Raw genomic sequence first — 21,900 nt, forward strand, 5'->3', positions numbered from 1 at the left:
GTTGTGTAACAATATTGGCAGTAATGTACATTTGTATCTTATGCATATATTTTGCTTACAGGTTTGCATGAGGAAAAATATAGTTTGGATATGTGTAAGAAATTATTACGTGCATACTGATGACAGAAGACACAAATAACAGAATCGAACAATTGATGCACCTTCTTGAGTGCTTCGTAAATTTCAGTGAGTATTTTATTGTGTATGTGCAGTTATTTATTGCACGTCTATTGCTTCACTGTGTTGTGCGAACTGTTGGTGAGGTCAGGTACTAAACAAGCCATAATTAATACTACTTAGAAGTACTGAGGAGCTAAGAACGTAGGTCACAACTCACAAGCCCCAGTCCATTCCATGGCTGGAAGCATTGACATGATGCACGTTACCCTAGCCTATTTTGATTTCTCCAGTTACATTTTCCTGGTTATATATTTTGTTGCTAAGCAGTGAATGTGAATTATAGGTAGTCTCTATTCATCTCTGATATTTCTTCATTATCTAAAGAACAAACTTAACGTTAGGAAGCGTGCTTTAGTTTATCTCACCAAAAATGGTTTGTGGTGTATTTTATTGCTGGTCCTCTCGTGGAAAAGCAAGATTTTATAGTTCGGAAGATCAAAATTGGCCATAATCGAAAAATTGTAAAGGCCTAAGGAGAGAAAATGCTGTTTGTGAAGGAAATCTTGGCATTGTCCTAATAGAGTGGTCCTTCCAGTTCGCCTCATTTCCCGGGTCCTTCTTCGCAGTGCTTTCACTCAGCTGACATGACGTGGAGAATGAAAATATGATAACCAAAACTAACCTAATTTAAACTAGCTAACATAACGTAACCATGCTATTGGTCAGAAGGATTCTGAGGAAGACATCAGCTGTGCATGTCACCTCAACTAGGTTACATTAGCTAGGTTAGGTTAGGTTTAAATTAGGTTTGAGTTAGGTTATGCTAGGTTTGAATTAGGATTAGGTTAGTTTTGGCTATCACATTTTCATTGGCATATCATGTCAGCCGAGTGAAAGAGCTGTGAAGGGGGAAGCCATGAAACGAGTCAAGCTGGAGGGCCCACTTTATTAGTCCAGTGCTGAAATCTCTACAGAACAATTGCCAAACAGGAAATATCCTCCCCAATCTCTCCTGCTATGGTATCTTAACAGATGAAATTGCAGTGTTAGACAATACATCCTATCTTCTCTTCTCCTTTATCTCCAGCAAGCTTTGGGACCTTGTGGAAAAGCAGGCATCTAGGATGGGAGATGTCAAATTATGCCTTATTTATTCATTTCTATATTTATTTATTTATTTGTATGGACAATCTACAGTTTCACCTAGTCATTGATTTTCTTATGTGACATATGTCTTTCTGGTGAGACATGTAGTGAACGGATTGATGTTCAACATAATTTCCGTCACATGGATAGTTTTCAACGTATGCCTATCTCTCATCCTCAATAATCTAGGGAGACCTGTGGGAAATTGGGTTTTTTGGGTTGGTGAGCATTAAATTGAGTAACATGTGTTGCAAAAAAGATCAGAAATCAATAGAATGACATAAAAAAAATGCATAGATTACATCTTTGGCAGCAGCAGCAGCTGCCATGAACATTGTTGTATTATTGGTGAGCATCAATGCCAGCAATTTGCTACATTGATTTGTTTTGTATGGTAGCTAAGCTTTTTTACCCTCATGTTTTAAAATTCATTTATTAGTTTCTTATTCATTTTCTTTTATTATTATTATTATTATTGTTATTATTATTGTTGTTGTTGTTAATGTTATTGCTAGTAGTAGTAGTAGTAGTAGTAGTAGGTTAAGAAATTAAGTTTGGTTATAGGTCGTCAGGGATAAGAGATCTTAGACTAATCATGTATCAGATTTTCCAATTATAAGAATACTGTTTAAGACACTTTACCACTTCATGGAGACTGGGGTGGCAGAACACGTCAAGATAAGCCGGCGGAGTAAACGCGTGGTGAGTGTGCGGTTTTCTCACACTCGAAGATGGTGGTGTGGCTTGATGCTGGGAATTGTGTTGGGATGTGCTGCTGCAGCAACACTTCTCACAAGGATGGATGGTATGTATCATCTGGGAATGCTTTTTAGAGAATATATATATTAAGAATTGTATATATATTTTTTTTCTTAAGGATTATATGAAAGATATCTGTAGTATAGTATTACTATGAATTAGGTTTTGATTAACATTGCTTGCCCAAGGTTCAGACCCCACCAATGTCTTGGGACTAACTCCTCGCGAGGTGCGGCTGGCAGAACGTGTGCGGGAGATGGAGCAGCAGAACCAGCTGTTGCGAAGGCAGCTCAGCATATCTCAAAATCAGTTGATCCAGGCTTGGGGGGATGACCGAGAAGAGGGGGCTGAGAAAGGGGCGGAAGGCGTTGGTAATAAAGCTTCTGATAGATGCAAGGATAAGGTAAGTGTCTACAAATACTTTATATGTATCATGCACACAGTATTCTATTATGTTTTATCAATATTTCCCTTACTTATAACTCGGTACATATTATGCATGTTCTGAATTGAACTTTGAAAAAAGACACCAAACATTTAAATTATAAGTGTATAGATCATACACATCTCACTGTATTATGAACTGTTTATTTTAACATTGCCCCAAAAAGTTTTCTGCCTGTGTATAAGTTATCATCATCATCAGTAGGACCAGCAGCAGCAGCACCATCATTATCATCTTTGTTATCTTCATCAAATATTTTTTTAAAAGCTAAATGTTTAAGCTCTGGATAAGCAGTACCAATTTGCTTTACAATGCTTCTGTGTATGTTTTGCAGGAATTTGGTGTAGGAAAGTGTGAAGTGCTACATATTGCTATAGTATGTGCTGGCTACAATTCCTCCCGCTCTGTGGTCACTCTCTTGAAGTCTCTCCTCTTTTTCCGCCGCAATCCTCTTCACTTCCACATGATTGTTGATGCCAACGCCCAAGTTGTTCTCCACACATTGTTCTCCTCTTGGAATGTTCCTCATGGTTAGTTACTTGTTTTTTTATTCCTACTGGTATGTGATAGTTTTATTCATTATAGTGTGTGTGTGTGTGTGTGTGTGTGTGTATATATATATATATATATATATATATATATATATATATATATATATATATATATATATATATATTATATTATCTTTTTATTCTTATTCATTTATTTATTTATTTATTTATTTATTATTTTTTTATTTATTTATTTGTTTAATTTATTTTCATTTATTTTTATTTATTTATTTATTTTATCTATTTATTTTATATTATTTATTTATTTATTTTTTTTTTTTTTTTTTGCTTAATGAATCATGATCATTCTGTTTGTTCTAACTGGTATTGCTTTTATTCCAGTGGAAGTGAGTTTTTATTTGACTGATAACTTGGCCCCAGACATTTCCTGGGTACCTAACAAGCATTATTCTGGAGTGTTTGGCCTCATGAAACTTACCCTCAACAAAGCCTTACCATCCTCACTCAACCAAGTCATTGTACTGGATACTGACATCACTGTTGCTACAGATATTGCTGAACTGTGGAATATTTTCTCCAAGTTTGGTCCAAAACAGGTCAGTCTGCATCAGGGAGTAGTCTTAATCTAAGTTTAATATTTACATGTTTAGAGATTTTGTATTATAACAAATTTTACCTGCATTCCATATATGTTTCTCTTAAATTAGTGTTATTCACTGACACCAATGCTTATTAGATTTTAGTTATTATCTTCTACCCTAACATGAAGTAAGGATTTCCTTCAACTGTCTTGGACATTATGGGAAAAAAAGACAACACAAAAAAAAAAGATATATATCCTCTCCTTGTCATTCTCCCACCAACAAGGGAAAGCGTGAAGTATGGGAGAAAGCTTCCTGTTTAGTAGCGAGTTCTTTGAGTTTTCACACAATAACACAACTACCTCATTTCTCATTATGTTCCATACTGTTACATAACTTTTTTTGTTGTTATGCATCATCACACTGCCATACAGTATAACTATATGTAAACATCCTAAATGTTGATTTTATAATTTTTTGTCTGTTATGGGATGATTTTTGTCCTTTACCTTGCAATTCTTAATTTTCAGTACCTTGGTCTGGTGGAAAATCAGAGTGATTGGTATTTAGGCAAACTTTGGAAGTCACACCGGCCATGGCCAGCACTGGGACGAGGGTATGTGCCATTCTCATAGTTATATAGGAAAGCATCATAATATGTTGTCATTTAGGAAAATAACTTGGGTTTGATAAAAAAAAGTAGCAATATGAATTGTAGGAGAAATGTGTAGAAGAATTCTAGAATTGTATTTATCATATGGATACAAGATAATTAGCATAAACATATGGTAGAGATATATATACATTAATTATGAGTATTTGCACAAATTTTCACTTATCATGGTCAAACTATTATTACACTCTCTTGGTTATGTATTCTGACCAGGTTCAACACGGGGGTTATTCTCATTCGGTTGGATGAGATGAGGCGCAGCAACTGGTCCCAGCTGTGGAAATTGATTGCTGAGAGGGACCTGACCACCCTTTTCTCCACTCAGCTGGCAGACCAGGATATTATCAATGCTGTAGTCAAGGTAATGATTGATATTAATATCATTAGTGAAAAAGTTAGTATATCTGTATTGGTACAGATAAACTAACTTCTTAAAAACATCTTGTAGTGTATGCCCTTCACACCAAAGAAAATTCTGAGAACCAGCGAATGTGATCTAATAGTTTTTTGACTCCCTGGTATACAATTGGGCTATATTCCTAAAAAGGTAATGGTAGAACAAATGATCATTTAGCAAAATTGAAATTGAAGATGAAAATTAGGAATACATTCCAGATATGTGTCCAAAAACCCATAAATGCCTTGAAATATTGTGGTTAGATAGTTATTTCTTAAGTGATAAAAGACACATTACATAAATATAAGCACAAGAATAAATGAAATTATTTTTGTGATTGCTTTCTTTGTAGTGTTGAGTCCATATGTCTTCCCTGAGACTGGAGAGCCCCTCCAAGGCTAAGGGGCATTGTGACAGTGTGCATAGTTTGAATTCTTTTCCACAGCAACACCCTGAAGTGGTGTACACGTTGCCCTGTCAGTGGAATGTGCAGCTCTCAGACAACACACGCTCTGAACTGTGCTACCTTGAGGTGATGGACCTGAAAGTGAGTATAGCCTCAGTTCTCTTTCCTTCTAGAGATATGAAAGTTCTTGTTAATTTTGTGTCTCATCATAAACACAGGAGTTAAGAGCCTGTCTCCTTCTCTGGTCTAGATTTTTATTACCGTATAGTTGATCTCCACGTCTAACATATATACCAAGCCACATGTATATGATTCTTAATATTTTCCATGGCATATAGATAGCTTTACTAAATGACATCATGAAATGACAGAACATAGAATTTTCCTGAAAAGTACTAAATCTCTAGTGTAGCAAGTTTGAGTATACTTACCATGTATGGGGGAGGGGGAGTTCCACTCTTACTATTCTTTCAAACAGGATGGAACAAAAGGTTTTTGTCTTATTAACCACTTTTCTCTAACTGACTTTCTTCAGTCTCTTTCTTGTTACCACAATAATGTATCTCTTGCTATATTCTATTGTTGTTTTCTTGCCAACTGCTCTTTTGATCTTACTAACTGTATGCCTTCCCTCCTACTGTGACCTCAATATTGAATACTTTCTTCTTTCTCCCCACCCCTATTCTGTCCATATCTTTAATGCAAGAGCTAACCACTATTCTCAGTCATTTATTCCTTTCTTTGGTAAGCTGAGACTCCCTGCTTACTTCTGTATTTCCACCTTTCTATGACTTGAACTCATCCAAGATGGAGGTTTCAAGACACTTAAACCATATTTATGACCAAAGATTTTCAATTGCAATTTTTTTTCCCTTGGCCAGTGCCTTTCCTACATAAAAGAAAAGAAAATGTTGGTTTGGGATTCACAAATCAGGAAGCAGCTTGGCTGATGTGAATGTTTTGGGCCAAGTAGCTGCCAGAGAATTGCTGCTGATCTGAACTAAACTTTTACTGTGATAAAAATTTCATTGACAATTTTTTTTTAAATATTAGTAATTTTTATTGGAATATTGAAATGGTTTGTTGTGATTTTCAGCAGTAAAGTTTAATGAAGTTTTCTAAATACTTTCTTACAGGTTCTGTCCCTTCCTCTGTACCTTCATCTGAAGTTTTCTTTCTGGCTGATCTGTTGCTGTTGTGGTAGATGGTAATTTTTCTCCCTAAATCTATTCTTAGTGAGTTCCATTTAATGGCTTTATATTCTTTTATTTCCCTTGAATTTTTCTCTCATTATTTCTCTGAATTCATTTTCTCTACTTGCCATGTGCTTATCAAAAATATTGAATGTAAAACAAAACTGAAGACAAAAAGTTCCACTTATTGCCTTTCTTAAAAAATAAAGAGATAATTCAGCTCCTCAGCTGGCTTGATAACATTTTAAAGGAGTTTTGCCTTAGAAAGGTAGAAAGATTGCATGTTTTATAGTGTTTAGATAAAAGGAATTAAGGATCATGATTACCTTAACTCATTAACTGGCAAGATAGGTAGAATAAGAATGCAAATGGATTATCTTATGCAGCAGGATCATGGGGACGAGGAAGAGATGCAGTTATCACATTCAGAAGAATGTCGACCATAAAAATAACGATTTGAGGTAGCGTAGTGGAAGCTGTAAGAAATATAAAAGTTGATTAAGGGAAAGATAAGTCCCAAAAGATGATAATATGGCACTCCATCTCCTGCAGAAGTGTTGTATGATTGGGATTGTTTGATTATAAAATGGAAAGAAATGAATGAAGACCTGATGGAATTGATAGAAATGTTACACTTTATAGAAATTGATTTAACAGGAAGTAAGAAATTTCCGTTTGAAATACGTACTTTATAACTTGCTATTTAAGTATGTTTATTATTGAGGAATGTTATTAAACTGGTGTCTTTTTTTTTTTTTTTTTTTTTTTTTTTTTTTAAGGTGTCTTATAAGCCATCAAACACAGTAATTTTGTACAGGAAGGAAAACTCGTGGAATTCCAGTTTGCTGAGATTAATTAGCAGTCTTGCCATCATTACTGTTGTTCAAACCTAACAAGATTAACAAGTGTCATTAGTTACACACACAGGCTTATTAATCTTCCATGTATATGTTTCAGGCCATTCACTGGAATTCTCCAAAGAAACTCAAGGTGAAAAACAAACATGTTGAGTTCTTCCGCAACCTCCACCTCACTTTCCTGGAGTATGATGGCAACTTGCTGCGTCGTGAGCTGTTTGGATGCAATCACTCCAGAACCAATGCTGCTACAAGCCCTCTGGCCCAGGTAGGCATCATAGCTGCTCTCATTTGAATATCAAATTTTTGTGCATACCTCATCATTCACTTTTATCCTTGATGCCATGGTTTTCTCATTTAGAAAGTTATAACAGTTTCCATATGTTCGATTCAATTATTTCTCAATACCAAATTATATTTAGATAAGCTCCAATATTGATAAGAGTATGAACTTTAAAATTGCCTTTTGAAATATTTTATAAACTACTTTCTTCCATAGCTGAATGAGGAAGATGAGTGCTATGAATTCCGCCGTGCATGTCAGACCCATTACCGCACTCATCTGTTTTTCCTGGACCATGACTATGACCCAACTGCTGATGGCTATGATGTTACCCTAGTTGCTACCCTTTCCATGGATCGTCTGCAGATGGTGGAACAACTACTTACACACTGGGATGGTGAGTGTCACCATCACCCTTCTAGTTATCCACATGTATGATTGATGGTATGCCTGTCTCTTTTTCACTGAAGTATGTATGTAAGCCACTTAAGAAGTGTTCAGTTAGTACTTTCTATTCACATTATTATTGCACAATAGATAAACATTTTCCAGTTTGGAATAAAATATAACTCCCGAATAACTCACTCTTTCACTTAATTAATTGTTTTCATATCAATATTATTTTTTCAATATATTTATTGAATTCTTAACCTCAGAACATTATGGGTACCACCATTCGCAGGAATCCAACCCTTGTCTCTTTCCAATCTTCCAGGACCAGTGAGTCTGACATTATACATATCTGATGCCGAGGCTCAGCAATTCCTGGCTTACACTCAAAGCTCTGAGATAATTGCCAGCAGAAAAAATGTAGCATATCATGTTGTATATAAAGAAGGGGTAAGTGTTACAAGTTAGCAGTTGTATGTTTCTATTTTGTTTGGGATTTCAGTATTGATGGCTTTTGCTTATAATATGCTTTTCAGGCTTATAAGTTATGTTCTGTGTACATGATGTCTTTGAATGTCTGTATGTATGTATTTTTCTTTTTTAAAGAGAAAGAGGGAAAGAACATATTGATGATTGTTTATTTTTGGCATTGTGCTTCCTGAATTATGATCTGGTCATTGTTACAAGCAAGACATTGAAACAATGATAACACTCTCAATGAATTTGGCATAACTTTCATTATTGTTAGTATCTTAGAAATGGTTTGATCCATGAGGAAAAAAGAAATAAACATTGAATTGTGTTGTCAGATACAAGTGATATTGATAGTACACAGAAACATATTTGAATGAATAAGCTGGACCTAGTGCCTATGGCAAATACAAGTACACACTGAAAGATTATAACCATGATAGTTCAGGTGCTAGATTATAGGTGTGTAATGTTTATTCTTTATATTTTATATGTGCTAGTTGATTAAGCATCCTATATTGTATCAGTCATGTGACAGTGCCCTCCCCTTTATGAAGTATGTTGTGTGAGTCTTAAGTTCAATGCAAATGAAATAAAATGTAATGATCTTTTTTTATATCAAAATACTCAACTATAAAATTATCTAATTGACTAATGATCTTTATGTGTTAAGATCAAAATGCTGTGTTCTCTTAAGATTGTCTGATTGAATGTTCTTTCTTCCTCAGAATTTCTTTCCAGTGAATTTCCTGCGCAATGTTGGGGTACAGCAGGTAAACACACCTTACATCTTCCTCACGGATATTGACTTCCTTCCAATGCTTGGGCTGTACAGCTACCTGCGCCGCACTTTGCAGTCCCTCCATCCTGACAATTCCAGGACGGTAAGTCAACTCTGGAAACACACACACACTCATTTATTTTCTTTCTTTTTCTTTGACATCTGCTGGTATTTACAGAAAATGCTAATATTCAGTGAAATTATGACATCCTTTTGGTATTTACAACTTGTCTTCAGGCATGGGTAGTTCCAGCCTTTGAGACCCAGCGGTACCGCCTTGCATTCCCTCGCAGCAAGGCAGAACTACTCAACCGACTGGACATGGGAGAACTGTTCACCTTTAGGTAAATTAAGGAAATTACCAAATATTGGGATCTTTATAATTCATACTATAGTCATACCAGACTAACTTGGTATTTTTGGCATTGGCTATACCCTTCCACGCTGTTACCACCTCAGCCCCAAAGGGAACTGATCTGTGCACAACCAGCAGGGATTCATGTGTCAGGGTCAGTAGGACAGCAGCGCTATGGCTTATATACATTGCCAAATGTAGCAGAAGATATGTATCATTCTTCCATCTCAAAATCAAAGACTATTCCACAAACCATGCCATCATATATGAAATATTATGGTTTTAGATAAAGTAAAGCAAAGGATGAAAGTATGAGAGAGAGAGAGAGAGAAAGAACTGAGAACTGCCATGTTTGTGTTGAGTGTAAATGTGATGTGACATTGGTGCAGCCAATGCCCAGAGTACCAAGTTAGTTAGGTTTTACTGTAGGATAGCATTCTAAGACACAATGTAGACAGTACATTACTGGAATTGTATACTGAAAATTTTTTAATTAGTTGAAGTTGCATTTTATAAATGTGAAGAATTTTTCTACCAAGAATGCTGAATCACTGTCAAAAAGTCCATTAATAATATATTTTTATAACTTTTTGCTTTTTCTAACTAATGTCTTTCTTTGTGCAACAGATCTCTGAAAACAAAACCTAAGTTGATAATTATGTATACATGTATACAGTGCAGTGCAGTGTGCACATTCAAATTCTTATTTATTCATGGAAACTTGATGAAGATTGTAAGCAACTCTTAATCTTCAGGTACCATGTGTGGACCAAGGGCCATGCACCCACTAACTTTGCCAAGTGGAGAACAGCAACTACTCCTTACAAGGTTTGTAAACTGCTATTCAAACAGCATTTACTTTTAGCTCTAGAGGAAAAATACCTCTCCTCTAGTATCCTTTGGATTATACTCTAGCATAATTTATATGCTGGTTAACTCTAATTCTTTCATATATAAAACATATGTAGCATGCACTCATTTGGCTATTAAGAAATGAAATGAGAAGAGACTTATTTATTTCTTTAGTTTTGGGGAAGCATGAATTTATCTATTTATTTATTTGATTTTTTATTTTTTTATTTATATATTTATTTTTTAGTTTATTCTATTTATTATAATAAATTTTTTTTTTTTATCTTTTTTTTTTTCATGTCTCTTCATTACATGGTTTGCTTGTTTGTTTTTATCTCAGGTGCCTTGGGAGCAAGATTTTGAACCGTACATTGTGGTGCGAAAGGACGTTCCCGAGTATGACACACGCTTTGTGGGTTTTGGCTGGAACAAGGTTAGTTATCTCTTTATGAAAAGTTTCACCACATAATTTCAAGAGATTCAGATTATGGTAATCAGTTTAATCTTATTTCTATTTGTATTATTTTTCTATATGCTGTTCATGTGTGATCCATTCCTTACACTGATAATGAAGGTAATGGATGGTGCATAGAAAATTTTCACTCCCTATAATCACTTACTCATGGGGAGGAGGATGATTAGATAAAGCACTAAACACAGTATGATAATAAAGAAGATTTACTTATAATTTACTTATACTCTATGATTACCTATATATATCTGTGTAGTATTCCACACTATTTTGAGGTAGCATTTTCATCAGACACTGCTGCTATTGGCATTACAATTGGAGTTTTCTTGAACATAGTGACAGGGAGTTGTTGGTGGTGTTTTTTCATTGTATTTAGGAGATTTCTATACAATGTCTGGGGAATTTCTCAACCCACATCACAATTAGATATAATAGCCAATTTTATCACAATAAAGTGAGATCTCCTATTTTATAGAAAGAGTTATATTCCAGTGAAAAAATACTTGCAAAAGTGAACTGGTAATAACTGAACTACAAACAACTGGAGGTTTACTGTATTGTATATATATATATATATATATATATATATATATATATATATATATATATATATATATATATATATATATATATATATATATATATATATATATATATATATATATATATATATATATATATATATATATATATATATATATATATATATATATATATATATATATATATATATATATATATATATATATATATATATATATATATATATATATATATATATATATGTGTGTGTGTGTGTATATATATATATATATATATATATATATATATATATATATATATATATATATATATATATATATATATATATATATATATATATATATATATATATATATATATATATATATATATATATATATATATATATATATATATATATATATATATATATATATATATATATATATATATATATATATATATATATATATATATATATATATATATATATATATATATATATATATATATATATATATATATATATATATATATATATATATATATATATATATATATATATATATATATATATATATATATATATATATATATATATATATATATATATATATATATATATATATATATATATATATATATATATATATATATATATATATATATATATATATATATATATATATATATATATATATATATATATATATATGGGGATCTGACAAAGTGTATGATGTATGAATTGTTTGTCTATGTTATATCTGATAAGAAAAATAAAAATAATGTAGCTTATATTTGTGTGAAGTTGAATTGCATAGAAGTGGACTGGTCACTAGTTTTAGCAATGAGGGATAATGTTCTACCATATGGTGTGAATTTTGAGAATGGGAGCTGAAAGTATTTAAGGTATTTATGTATTAAGTTATAATACATACTAATTCTTGGATTTGATGTATTTATTTTATTTCTTAGGTTTCTCACATTATGGAGCTGCATGTGATGGGATTTGAATTTGTTGTACTTCCCAATGCTTTCATTGTACACATGCCTCACGCCCCAAGTCTTGACATTGCCAAGTTCCGCACATCCCCACAGTACAAGCGGTAAGTATTTCTTACATATGTTCCCTTGATATCCCATCATAGCTACCTACCTTTTTCAGTGATGTTGGAGTGGTATTTAGGTGGATGATGTTTTATTTGTTGTACCTATTGCACATGAATGTACCACAGTATAACATGCATTTTCCATTTATTGAATTTGTTTGCCTTCAGCATATTCTAGACATCTCTACATATTGTACATAACACATGTACTTGAATAGTACTCACTATGATCCATACTTTTTTTTCTTCAGATGTGTAAAGATTCTCAAGAGGGAGTTTGTAGACGACCTCAACAAGAAACACAACAGTGACATATCCCTTCTGTAAATGTTATATAGCCACTGTGTGGCCACTTCCCCAAAAATAAGTTTAAAAAATATAATGAATGGCTCACCAGCAAACACAAAGTGTAAATTACTCATCAGGTAATGTCTGGTAAGACAGCTTGATGAACTTGCCATATTGTGTGTCTAGTATGAAAGGCTGTAGAATGTGTGTAATATGCTTCATTATATCATGTTTTTTTTTTTTTTTTGGTAGTATGATATAATATGTGACATGATTGTCAGATAGATGTGTACTTAGATGTTAGTAATAATGTTGCTTGATCATTAAGTTTTACAATATATGGTGCTTCAAAATTTATAAATGAACTCTGTGGGACCATTAGTTTTATTTTTCAGTATAGATGTGCCCACTATGTATTTTGATATTCTTTTATATCAATATTAAACATACTGTGCTTCCAAGTTTGAATATTGTAGGTGTAGGTTATGCTTTTTCTTATTATCATGTGTACAACAGTATTTTAATATATCAAAGCTGCATTGTAATATTTACAGATTGATAATTCTTGGTTCAGGATTTTAACATCCAGGAACCTCTAAACATCCTTTTTTTTTTTCTGAACATCCTTTTTCTTTGATTAAGTATTGAAAGACATAGCAAATGAAAAAGTTTCATATTTACATTGAGTTCCAGAGTTACCATTTGTTGCTTTCATTATTGAAAAATGCATCTTATAATAAGTGTCATTGATTATTAAACACAAATTTGAAAATTATTTAAACTGGATAGGGCCATGTGTTATTCAGTGTAGTGGTTCCTTGACTTACAAATTCCCTAACTTATAAATTTTTCAAGATTTAAACTTGCTTCACATGTTTTTATACAATATTTGTTATTTTTAAATGCATTTTTTCCCCGTTTTCAATATTTTGAGTGAAGAATTGTCAGTGTGTACTGTAAACCATTGAAGCAGTTGTGCCAGCCAAGGAAGGTTCCCTGTTTTACTGCACAAGTTATTTATTCACCTTATTGTTCTTGTTGTAAAATTTGTACCTGAGTGAATTATATATATATATATATATATATATATATATATATATATATATATATATATATATATATATATATATTTCTTTTTCTTTCTTTTTTTCAACAATAAGCAAATTAAGGTTTACAATAATTTTTTGTGATTGAAGGCAAAATTTGGTTTTTACCACCTTCATTCATATCACACAAGAGCTTTAGTGTAATTTTTCATATTGTGTCTAAGAAATGGTTAATGTGTTATATCTGTTAGTGTATTATATCATTATCTTGGATTTGTGTAATCAGGTAGTGAACACTATGAATGTTTGTATCAAACTGATGCCCATCTTTTGATTTTTTTATTAATATTTATTTATTATTTTTTGCTCATTATGTTATGAGTAAGGCAGTATTTACTCTAATGTTTTGATTAGAAGAGAAAAGTCATCATTGCTGTGTGTGCTGCCCTCAGAAGGAAAAGTTCACACACACACATTTTGTTTAACTTTTTATTAGTATGTTCTAGATCCTGATTAAAATTATGGCAATAGGATTTGCAATGCCATACCATTGCTTCAAAGACCAAATACTCAATCAATTACTTTGTTTTAACTGAACTAGATATGAAGAAACATTATGTATTATTTTCTGTAGTGAGTGATGGAGCAGCTACAATTATTGAGTTTCATGTATTTCTCTCTGAGTAATAAGGATTAAGTAAATTGGTTATAAAGAACACATATCAAGCCATCTGCTGGATTTACAGCCTCCTTAAGCAAACACCACTGCAATCAACGTTCTGATGCCTTCATACATATTGCATATTAATATTTTAAGTTTATACGAAGGACAAAATGTTTATGCATGTATGTAAAGATGCTCAGTGCAAAGGAGGTGTTTTCTTGAAGTGCATTGTGTAGTCTTCTCAGAGAGGAAGGGTAATCTTAAGTAAGCAAAAACTTTGATTCAGGTGTGTTGTGAATCTCAATGTTGTGTAAGTTAAATATTTTCATCATTGAATTTTGTTACTTATCAAAAAAGAAAAACCTTTTTGTTTTTATTGTTATTATTTATTTATTTATACAGTTATATAGGGTGGTTTAGAAGTATGATATTCTGTTTGCAAAGAAACATTAAGATTCTACCTAGTGAAATCTGAATGTTATGAAAATTGAGTTTATACCACATATTGTTTATTATGTACTATATGGTGAACTAGCATTATATACAGCGGTACTTTTTTAGCTATCTTCTGATGTTTAGCCAACCAGAATATTTTTCTTAAAGACAAATATTTCGGATAAAAAAGAAAACATTACTGCAATTTTCAACTTTTAAGAGAACTGTAAACATATATTTGTTCCATTCCATACTCTTTTCTTAGTAAATCTGCTGAAATTACTATAGATAAGTTAGCAAATTGACAACAAGTCAAGAAAAAAGGAAGTTGGCATATGAAAAATAGAAATGCAACGTACGTTTATTTACCTTTGTTAGGAATTGCAATAATTCATCCAACCATCCAGAATCAGACACAAGTGTATTTCCAGTTAATTCATACTGGGAGATAGTTGCTCCTTTAAGAAATGCTTGACTTGACTCTGATTGATATGATCAGGGTTCTATAATTATGAAGTATAAATCAAATACAATATATAATGTGACTAAACTTACTAATAATGTTTATGTATAACAAGTGAGTATGTGTACAATTTTACATAAGGTTTTAGCTCTGAAGAATACAACATACAACATATTCATCTTGAATAATATATCAATCTACCAAGTTAGTCACTACATTCTAGATATACAGAGTATGTACATCTAGAGGTTTGATGGATATGTAATAGCATAATAGTGATATGAACTCTCATCACAGTGCATTCATTCATGGTGCTTCCAAAGTGCCAAGTGGTAGTGCTCTCAATGACATCGAAGAAAAAGATCTGTTCAAATAACCTGTGGCCAAAAGTTTAATAGTAGTATATTATATTTAGTTATTGTATGGTTTTATTCATCCTGGAGTAGTATTGTTATGATCGTATAGAATACATATGAATAAATCTAATACAGATTTAATGCATAGTGGTTCCAATGAAAATTTTGATATAATATCATTGGTCAAGTTAAAATCCGTGGGACTTCCATTTCAAACTGGTAAAATTGGTGTTACATGTTATCAGCATTTTTATCCTTATAGAATTTTGTCCTTGGGTTGTAGATTTTGATCATATTAGGGAAGACTCAGAATTGATGGTGTGTTTTGGAAACTTTGTTGTCTTAGATTTTATACTAAAATCAGTTTTACCACAAATGCATGAATCAACTTGTAATTTGATTTGATTAATTTCTCAGTTAGACCAATCTGAATATACATGAACAGTCTCATTTCCTTTCAAGCACTGGCTTCACCATCATTACCATCACTTTAATAACTTGTTCTTATCCAGCGTTTACTGCCATATCAGTGAGTTGGACACATCTGCAACATTACCATAAGTGTTTGTTCACTCCTGCACAGCACCTTCATCACTTTCTTTATACAAAACTTATGCTTTTATTTAAATGTTTTGTACCATCTAAATATTCAAATGGAATTCTCAAATTTAATTATTCATGGAAATATTTAGCTTGGAACATTATGAGATTAACGTTCACTGTATCGGACAATTAGTGGTTTGGTGTCTTTTAATTAATTGGAATTGTTGTTCACTACATTTTTGGACCATGGTTTTATTCTGTTTGCTCTTTTCATTAATTTAGGTAATACCTCTAATATAACTAGAATTTGAGTATTTATTTCTTTCTTAGAGTCTTAATATAGACAGTAGATAATTCTATGCTCGATTTAAATACTGCATAGAAATATCTTGATTGAGTCTGCTTTACTACCTTCAATATGGTAAGTACAGTGGAGAGTAATATGTGTGATATGAGAAAGTGTAGAAGATTATGGATAAATGAGTTTGGTGATTGAACAGAAATGAATAGTTAATGGTTTGGGTATGTTAAGGGAATTTATGAAAATCTAGTAATGGAGAATGATGTGTGTGTGTATTTACCTAGTTGTAGTTTTACAGGGCCTGGGCTTTATGCTCATGTGGCACTGTCTCCATATCTACACATCCAATCTTACTTTAAAAGTATGCACACTCGTTGCAGACACTACTTCTTCATTTAAACTGTACCACGTCTCAATACATCTTTGCGGGAAACTATATTTTTTAACATCTCTCAGGCATCTTCCCTTTCTCAGCTTTTTACTATGCGATCTTGTGCTTCGAATGTCATATTCTTATCTCAGGATCAGTTTCTCATAATCCACTTGGTCCATTCCGTTGATCAATTTATAAACTTGTATCAGATCTCCTCTCTCCTTTTTTGTTCCAGGGTTGGTAGATCCATAGCCTTTAGTCTCTCCTCATATGTCATCCCTTCAAATTATGGAACCATTCTTGTAGCCATTTTTGTAGTCTCTCCAATTTCCTTATGTGTTTCTTTTATGAGGGGTCCACACTACTCCTGCATATTCCAATCTGGGTCTTATTATAGTACTTATCAATTTCTTCATCATTTCTTTGTCCATGTAGTGAAATGCTACTCCAATATTCCTTAGCAAATTATATGTTTCTCTAAAAATTCTATCAATATGGCTTACTGGTTGATTGTTTTCTTCCATCGTCACTCCTAAGTCCTTTTCCTTTTTAACTTTCTCCAGTTCTACTCCATCTCCCATCTTATAGATTCCCACAGGTCGTCTTTCACTCTTTCCCATTTCCATGACATGGCTTTTGTTCACATTGAATTCCATTTCCCACTTTTTACTCCATTCCCAGATCTTATTTAGGTCTTCTTGCAGTATTTCACAATCCTCTTTTGCTTTATAACTCTGCACAGTTTCGTATCATCTGCAAACAGATTTATGTAGCTGTTCACTCCTTCTGGCATGTCGTTAATATAAATGAGGAAAAGTATTGGTGCCAATACTGACCCCTGTGGCACTACGCTTTCTACTGCTCTCCACTTGGACTTCATATCTTTAACTACTGTCCTTATTTCTCTCCCTCAAATAATTTTCTATCCATCTCAATGTGCTTCCTTTTAAGCCACCCTTCTCCTCTAACTTCCATAGTAATCTTGCATGTGGCACTTTGTCAAACGCCTTTTTTAAATCCAAATAAATACAGTCAACCCATCCTCTCTCTTGTACTCTATCAACTATTCTAGAATAGAAACTCAATAAATTAGTTACACACGACCGTCTTTTCTAAAACCAAATTGGCTATTTGATATTAATTTGTTGTCTTCAAGGAACTCAATCCATTGTTTCTTTATTATTCTTTCACACATCTTGCATATTACACTAGTTAGTGATACCAGTCTGTAATTTAAAGGTTCTTCCTTCCTTCCGCTCTTATATATGGGAACCACCTCAGCTCTTTTCCATTCTACTGGTACTGTTCCATTTTCTATTGAGCATTTTATGATGTTGTATATAGGACTTGCTAGTTCTTCCCTACATTCTTTCAGTATTCTGCCTGAGACTTCATCCGGTCCCATTGCCTTCTCTTCATCCAGTTCCTTCATTAACTCTTTTATTTCAAGCTTGGTTACTTTAATCTCTTTCATATAGACTGTCTCTCTATTAGCCTGTGGCCTTTCAAATTTGGATTCCTTAGTAAAAACCTCCTGGAATTTATTATTTAACAGTTCTGCCATACTTCTTGGGTCTTCCACCATCCCGTTCTCTCCTTTTAACCTTTCTATTGTGTGTTGTAATGTATTCAAGAAACATGATTCAACAACGAGAGAGAGAGAGAGAGAGAGAGATGAAGCATGTATCAGCAGGATAAGTGCGAGAAGTTGGAATCCACCTCCTTTGTTGTATTTCATAATTAATGCAGCGATAAATGTATCAATCAATCAATCATTCTTTTTTCTTTACAGGAGTTGCTGATATAAAGGGGAAACTCAGGATTTTTTTTTTTTTTTTTTGTCACCCGTAGTACCAAGATCAAGATTAAGACTACGGGAACCACTCGGTATGTGCTGCATGGAGGTGAGTATATTATTTAAGGGTTTTCATATTTTGACAACACGTGGCTGTCATATCTGTGAGCATGATGAAGGCTGAGGACTGCGTGTTGTGCATGGCTATTATGTGGCTGAATGACAGTGTCTAGCAAAGCGACAGTAAATAGACGGGCTTGACATTTTCTGGCCCGTATTCAGAAACTCCAGGCTCTCTCACCACGACTATTTTCAAAGGCTACAGAATTGATCAACCGGGTTCTCAAGAGTGTTTCGCCCATATGTATTGTAGAAATAGCGATAATCTCTCACCAGAACAGTAAAAACATCTTTATAAACCTTTGTGCCTTTAAGTAAAGTATTCTGAAAGTGAGGTGAGGCGCAGAACTGCCTTAAGAATTTAGACTGATAGCACACACAACACCGTGCTTAACACGCATTTACACTCATAGCACACAAGACCGTGCCAAACACGCATTTATACAGTACCTGCAGTGGAGGTGGTGGGGTCTTCGCAAGATGTAGCGGATAGAGCCAGAAATGTAGCGAATCGTTAGCATCGCTGGTCAACAATAACACAGCAAGGCTCGCGTCAGCCGCCGCCGCTTGTCCCGCCGTCAAAGGTGTAATTTATGTATTTTTACAGATTTTTGGTGAGTTTGTTGATTTTGGACCTGTTTTGCAACGCGCGTTACTCGTTATAATGCTCCCCACCCAAAAACCCCGATTTCCCACAGGTCCCCCAAGATCGTTGGGGATGAGAGGTAGGCATAAGTTGAAAAAGTCATAACTTGAAAACTACGCATTTGCGACGGAAGTGATGTAGAACATCAATCGATTCACTACATATCTCACCAGGAACACATAAGCCACATCAGAAAATTGTTGATTGGGTGAAACTGTAAATTGACCAAAATGTTTACTGTTACTGCTGTGGAAAGTACTCGCCACCACCACTGGTTACTCCAACCTATTGAAACTTAGCGATATGACAACAGCTAACCTAACCCTAGCGTTAACCTAATCCTAACATAACCTAGTTGAGGCGACATATACCACTGATACGTCTTCCTCAGAACAAATAACTTTATCCAACACAATTAAACTGATCTAACCAAAGCAAACTAGCCTATCCTGACTAGCAATGCTAAGAAACTAATATGACATCGTTACCTTATTTCTCTTTGTAAAATTTGGCAATACAGTGGAAATGATTGATGCGACATCCTGCTTGTTCAAACATCTTCCATAAATTGATCCCAATGTAGTCACTTCTTTCCTCAAACTGCTCTTATAGGCTAGATTTATTATGTAATGTTTTTATTGATCAGTGGCTGAATGTTCAAACTAAAGAACCAATCACCATGATTGATTTCACACATACACAAATGATGTGATAATACTGTACACACACACAAACAAACATACCTAATGGCATTCCTCGGTGCTCATCGTCATCGCACATGCGGGTGTCAAAGAACATTCGTTTATTTTCCCTCAAAAACAGTAATATCTTTAAAAGTGATCGTCAACATTATAAACAATTTGCAATAGGTATGCATAGTTTCAAATTACTCTGAAGAAGAAACTTTATATGATGAGAAAGGTAAGAAAAGCCATGTTGATTATGGTGAAAGAATATAGAAACACCTAATTATCTAGAATGGGGCTGCTGGATTAGATTCGTATCCCTGAGAATGTGGTGTTGTTGAGGCTGTCCCCAGGTAAGGATTTCTAGATATGGGAGGTGGAATTTGTTGATAAGTTTTATTTATAAATCACATACATGCTTAGAGATTTTAATGTAGATTTCCAGGAAAAATCTCTACCTGTGTTATTGATTTTTAGGCTTTATCACCACTTCACTTTCCCTACCCAAAAACCTTGCATTCCCACATATCCCTAAGCTTGTTGGGGGGATAAGGCAATTATGTTGTAATTCTAAAAATGTTAGTTAGAGAGAAATGGTGCTGCACATGTGAAATATACTAGGCTGTAATAACACTTGAGTGTGATAGAAATACCCTGAAATTTATATGTTAGAGAAGAAATACCCTCTCCCTTCAACTCAACAAATCTGGTAACAGGTGGCAATTCCGAGTTTTGGAAAATTCTTATCCTTTCACTAGTATCTTTATTCCATACTGCCACTTGCCCATGGTTGCCAGCCAGCTGTCACCACCAGCACTGCTTAACCTAAATGTGTATGTTAATTTTGTGAATGGTTTTTATGTGAAATGTTTTCCTTAAGTAATTCTAATTTAATTATGTAGCAAATTTATCACATAATCTAATTTTCAGAGTGACAGCACCAAATTAGATACTCCATGTTATACAATGGAGATATTGTTGGTGTAAGATGATTTCCTGAAAGCATGCTTTGAAAATCATCAATGTGCAGTGGGAGTTGTCAGCATGCACAATACGAGGACCTTCAACACGCAGTGAAGAAGCAAAGTCTCTGTACACCCTACAGGATGAAGATTGTGGCGGGCACCTTAAGGGGTTAGTATCATAGCTGTGAATGGAATCTTGTTCTTCATCACCAGTGTCATTATGTAGCAACTATAAATCCATTCAAGTGTCTGCCAGAGGATTGGTCATTGTTGTTGTTAAATAATGCTATGTCTATATTTAGAATGAATGAAGAATGACATGGCAAGTTAGATAATTGAGTATTCATTATAAAGTAGGAAAAGAATAATTGGATACTGTAACACTCATAGCTACCAGTAATATGAACCATCATCACTATTGTTCATTTTTCAAATTGGGAATGCAAAGCCTATTTTTGTCTTGGTTCTTCATTTTACATTACCTACTACAAGAAATTGCCTGTGGACACCACTGAGGGAGCCTAACCACTCATATGTATTTTAGTATGAAAGAGTAATTAATTTTGTTTTGTTTTATAACTGGCTCATTATTTTCATGATTTTTTTTTCTGAATCCTCATCATTGTAGTTTTGTGTATTAGCTTAAAAATATAGTTTTATTTTGTTTCTTTGTGTTTGGTTTGGTTATTAGTCATTTAATTTTAAACTATTAGTTAGTTTGATCAATGTGACAAATTTTGTGGGAAATTGTTTCTTTATTGAAACTATATTCTCTTTCCCAGTGTTCCTTATGGTGATGGTGTGGATCACTATTGGTGCATCAACCTCCTCACAAATTACAGGTAAAATTTGTGCACCAAAGGTCTATATAGATTATCATGCATGTAGAAATCTC

The 21,900-nt window shown here is 33.5% G+C and overlaps 2 protein-coding genes and 1 long non-coding RNA gene across 5 annotated transcripts in view; 2 read left to right on the plus strand and 1 right to left on the minus strand.

Annotated features, from left to right (window-relative positions):
* Positions 1–15,638, plus strand: LOC123520537 (LARGE xylosyl- and glucuronyltransferase 2-like). Its single transcript, XM_045282883.1, has 17 exons — positions 1–186; positions 1,921–2,071; positions 2,214–2,428; positions 2,805–3,000; positions 3,364–3,578; positions 4,094–4,179; positions 4,450–4,597; positions 5,079–5,180; positions 7,190–7,357; positions 7,589–7,769; positions 8,088–8,212; positions 8,962–9,117; positions 9,252–9,358; positions 10,125–10,197; positions 10,562–10,654; positions 12,191–12,321; positions 12,576–15,638. Exons 2-17 carry the CDS (start codon positions 2,014–2,016, stop codon positions 12,649–12,651), a joined length of 2,130 nt encoding a protein of 709 aa, XP_045138818.1. The 5' UTR covers positions 1–186; positions 1,921–2,013; the 3' UTR covers positions 12,652–15,638.
* On the minus strand, positions 8,560–19,285 carry LOC123520540. The gene is made up of 2 exons (XR_006679301.1): positions 19,159–19,285; positions 8,560–9,128 (listed from the first exon to the last, which is right to left on the minus strand). It is a non-coding gene; the product is annotated as an uncharacterized LOC123520540 (long non-coding RNA).
* The window catches only part of LOC123520539 (beta-1,3-glucosyltransferase-like), an 11,410-nt gene continuing 8,156 nt past the window's right edge, over positions 18,647–21,900 (plus strand). The window contains exons 1-3 of one of the 3 annotated variants that reach the window (XM_045282886.1): positions 18,647–18,697; positions 20,971–21,174; positions 21,788–21,847. In XM_045282886.1, the coding sequence (XP_045138821.1) occupies positions 21,063–21,174; positions 21,788–21,847 (172 nt within the window). In that variant the 5' untranslated portion in view covers positions 18,647–18,697; positions 20,971–21,062. Of the gene's footprint in view, positions 18,698–19,174; positions 19,293–20,970; positions 21,175–21,787; positions 21,848–21,900 lie in introns of those variants that run through there. The other 2 variants (XM_045282887.1, XM_045282885.1) reach the window with 2 other exon arrangements.

This window comes from Portunus trituberculatus, chromosome 47 (genome assembly GCF_017591435.1).
Source record: "Portunus trituberculatus isolate SZX2019 chromosome 47, ASM1759143v1, whole genome shotgun sequence".
Lineage (NCBI taxonomy): Eukaryota > Metazoa > Arthropoda > Malacostraca > Decapoda > Portunidae > Portunus > Portunus trituberculatus.

Excerpts from the sequence above, each read along its gene's own strand:
- LOC123520537 (XM_045282883.1), top strand. The coding sequence starts at position 2,014 with ATGCTGGGAATTGTGTTGGGATGTGCTGCTGCAGCAACACTTCTCACA. Across the intron at positions 4,180-4,449 it reads TGGCCAGCACTGGGACGAGG|GTTCAACACGGGGGTTATTC; the intron begins GTATGTGCCATT and ends TATTCTGACCAG. Across the intron at positions 4,598-5,078 it reads TTATCAATGCTGTAGTCAAG|CAACACCCTGAAGTGGTGTA; the intron begins GTAATGATTGAT and ends TCTTTTCCACAG.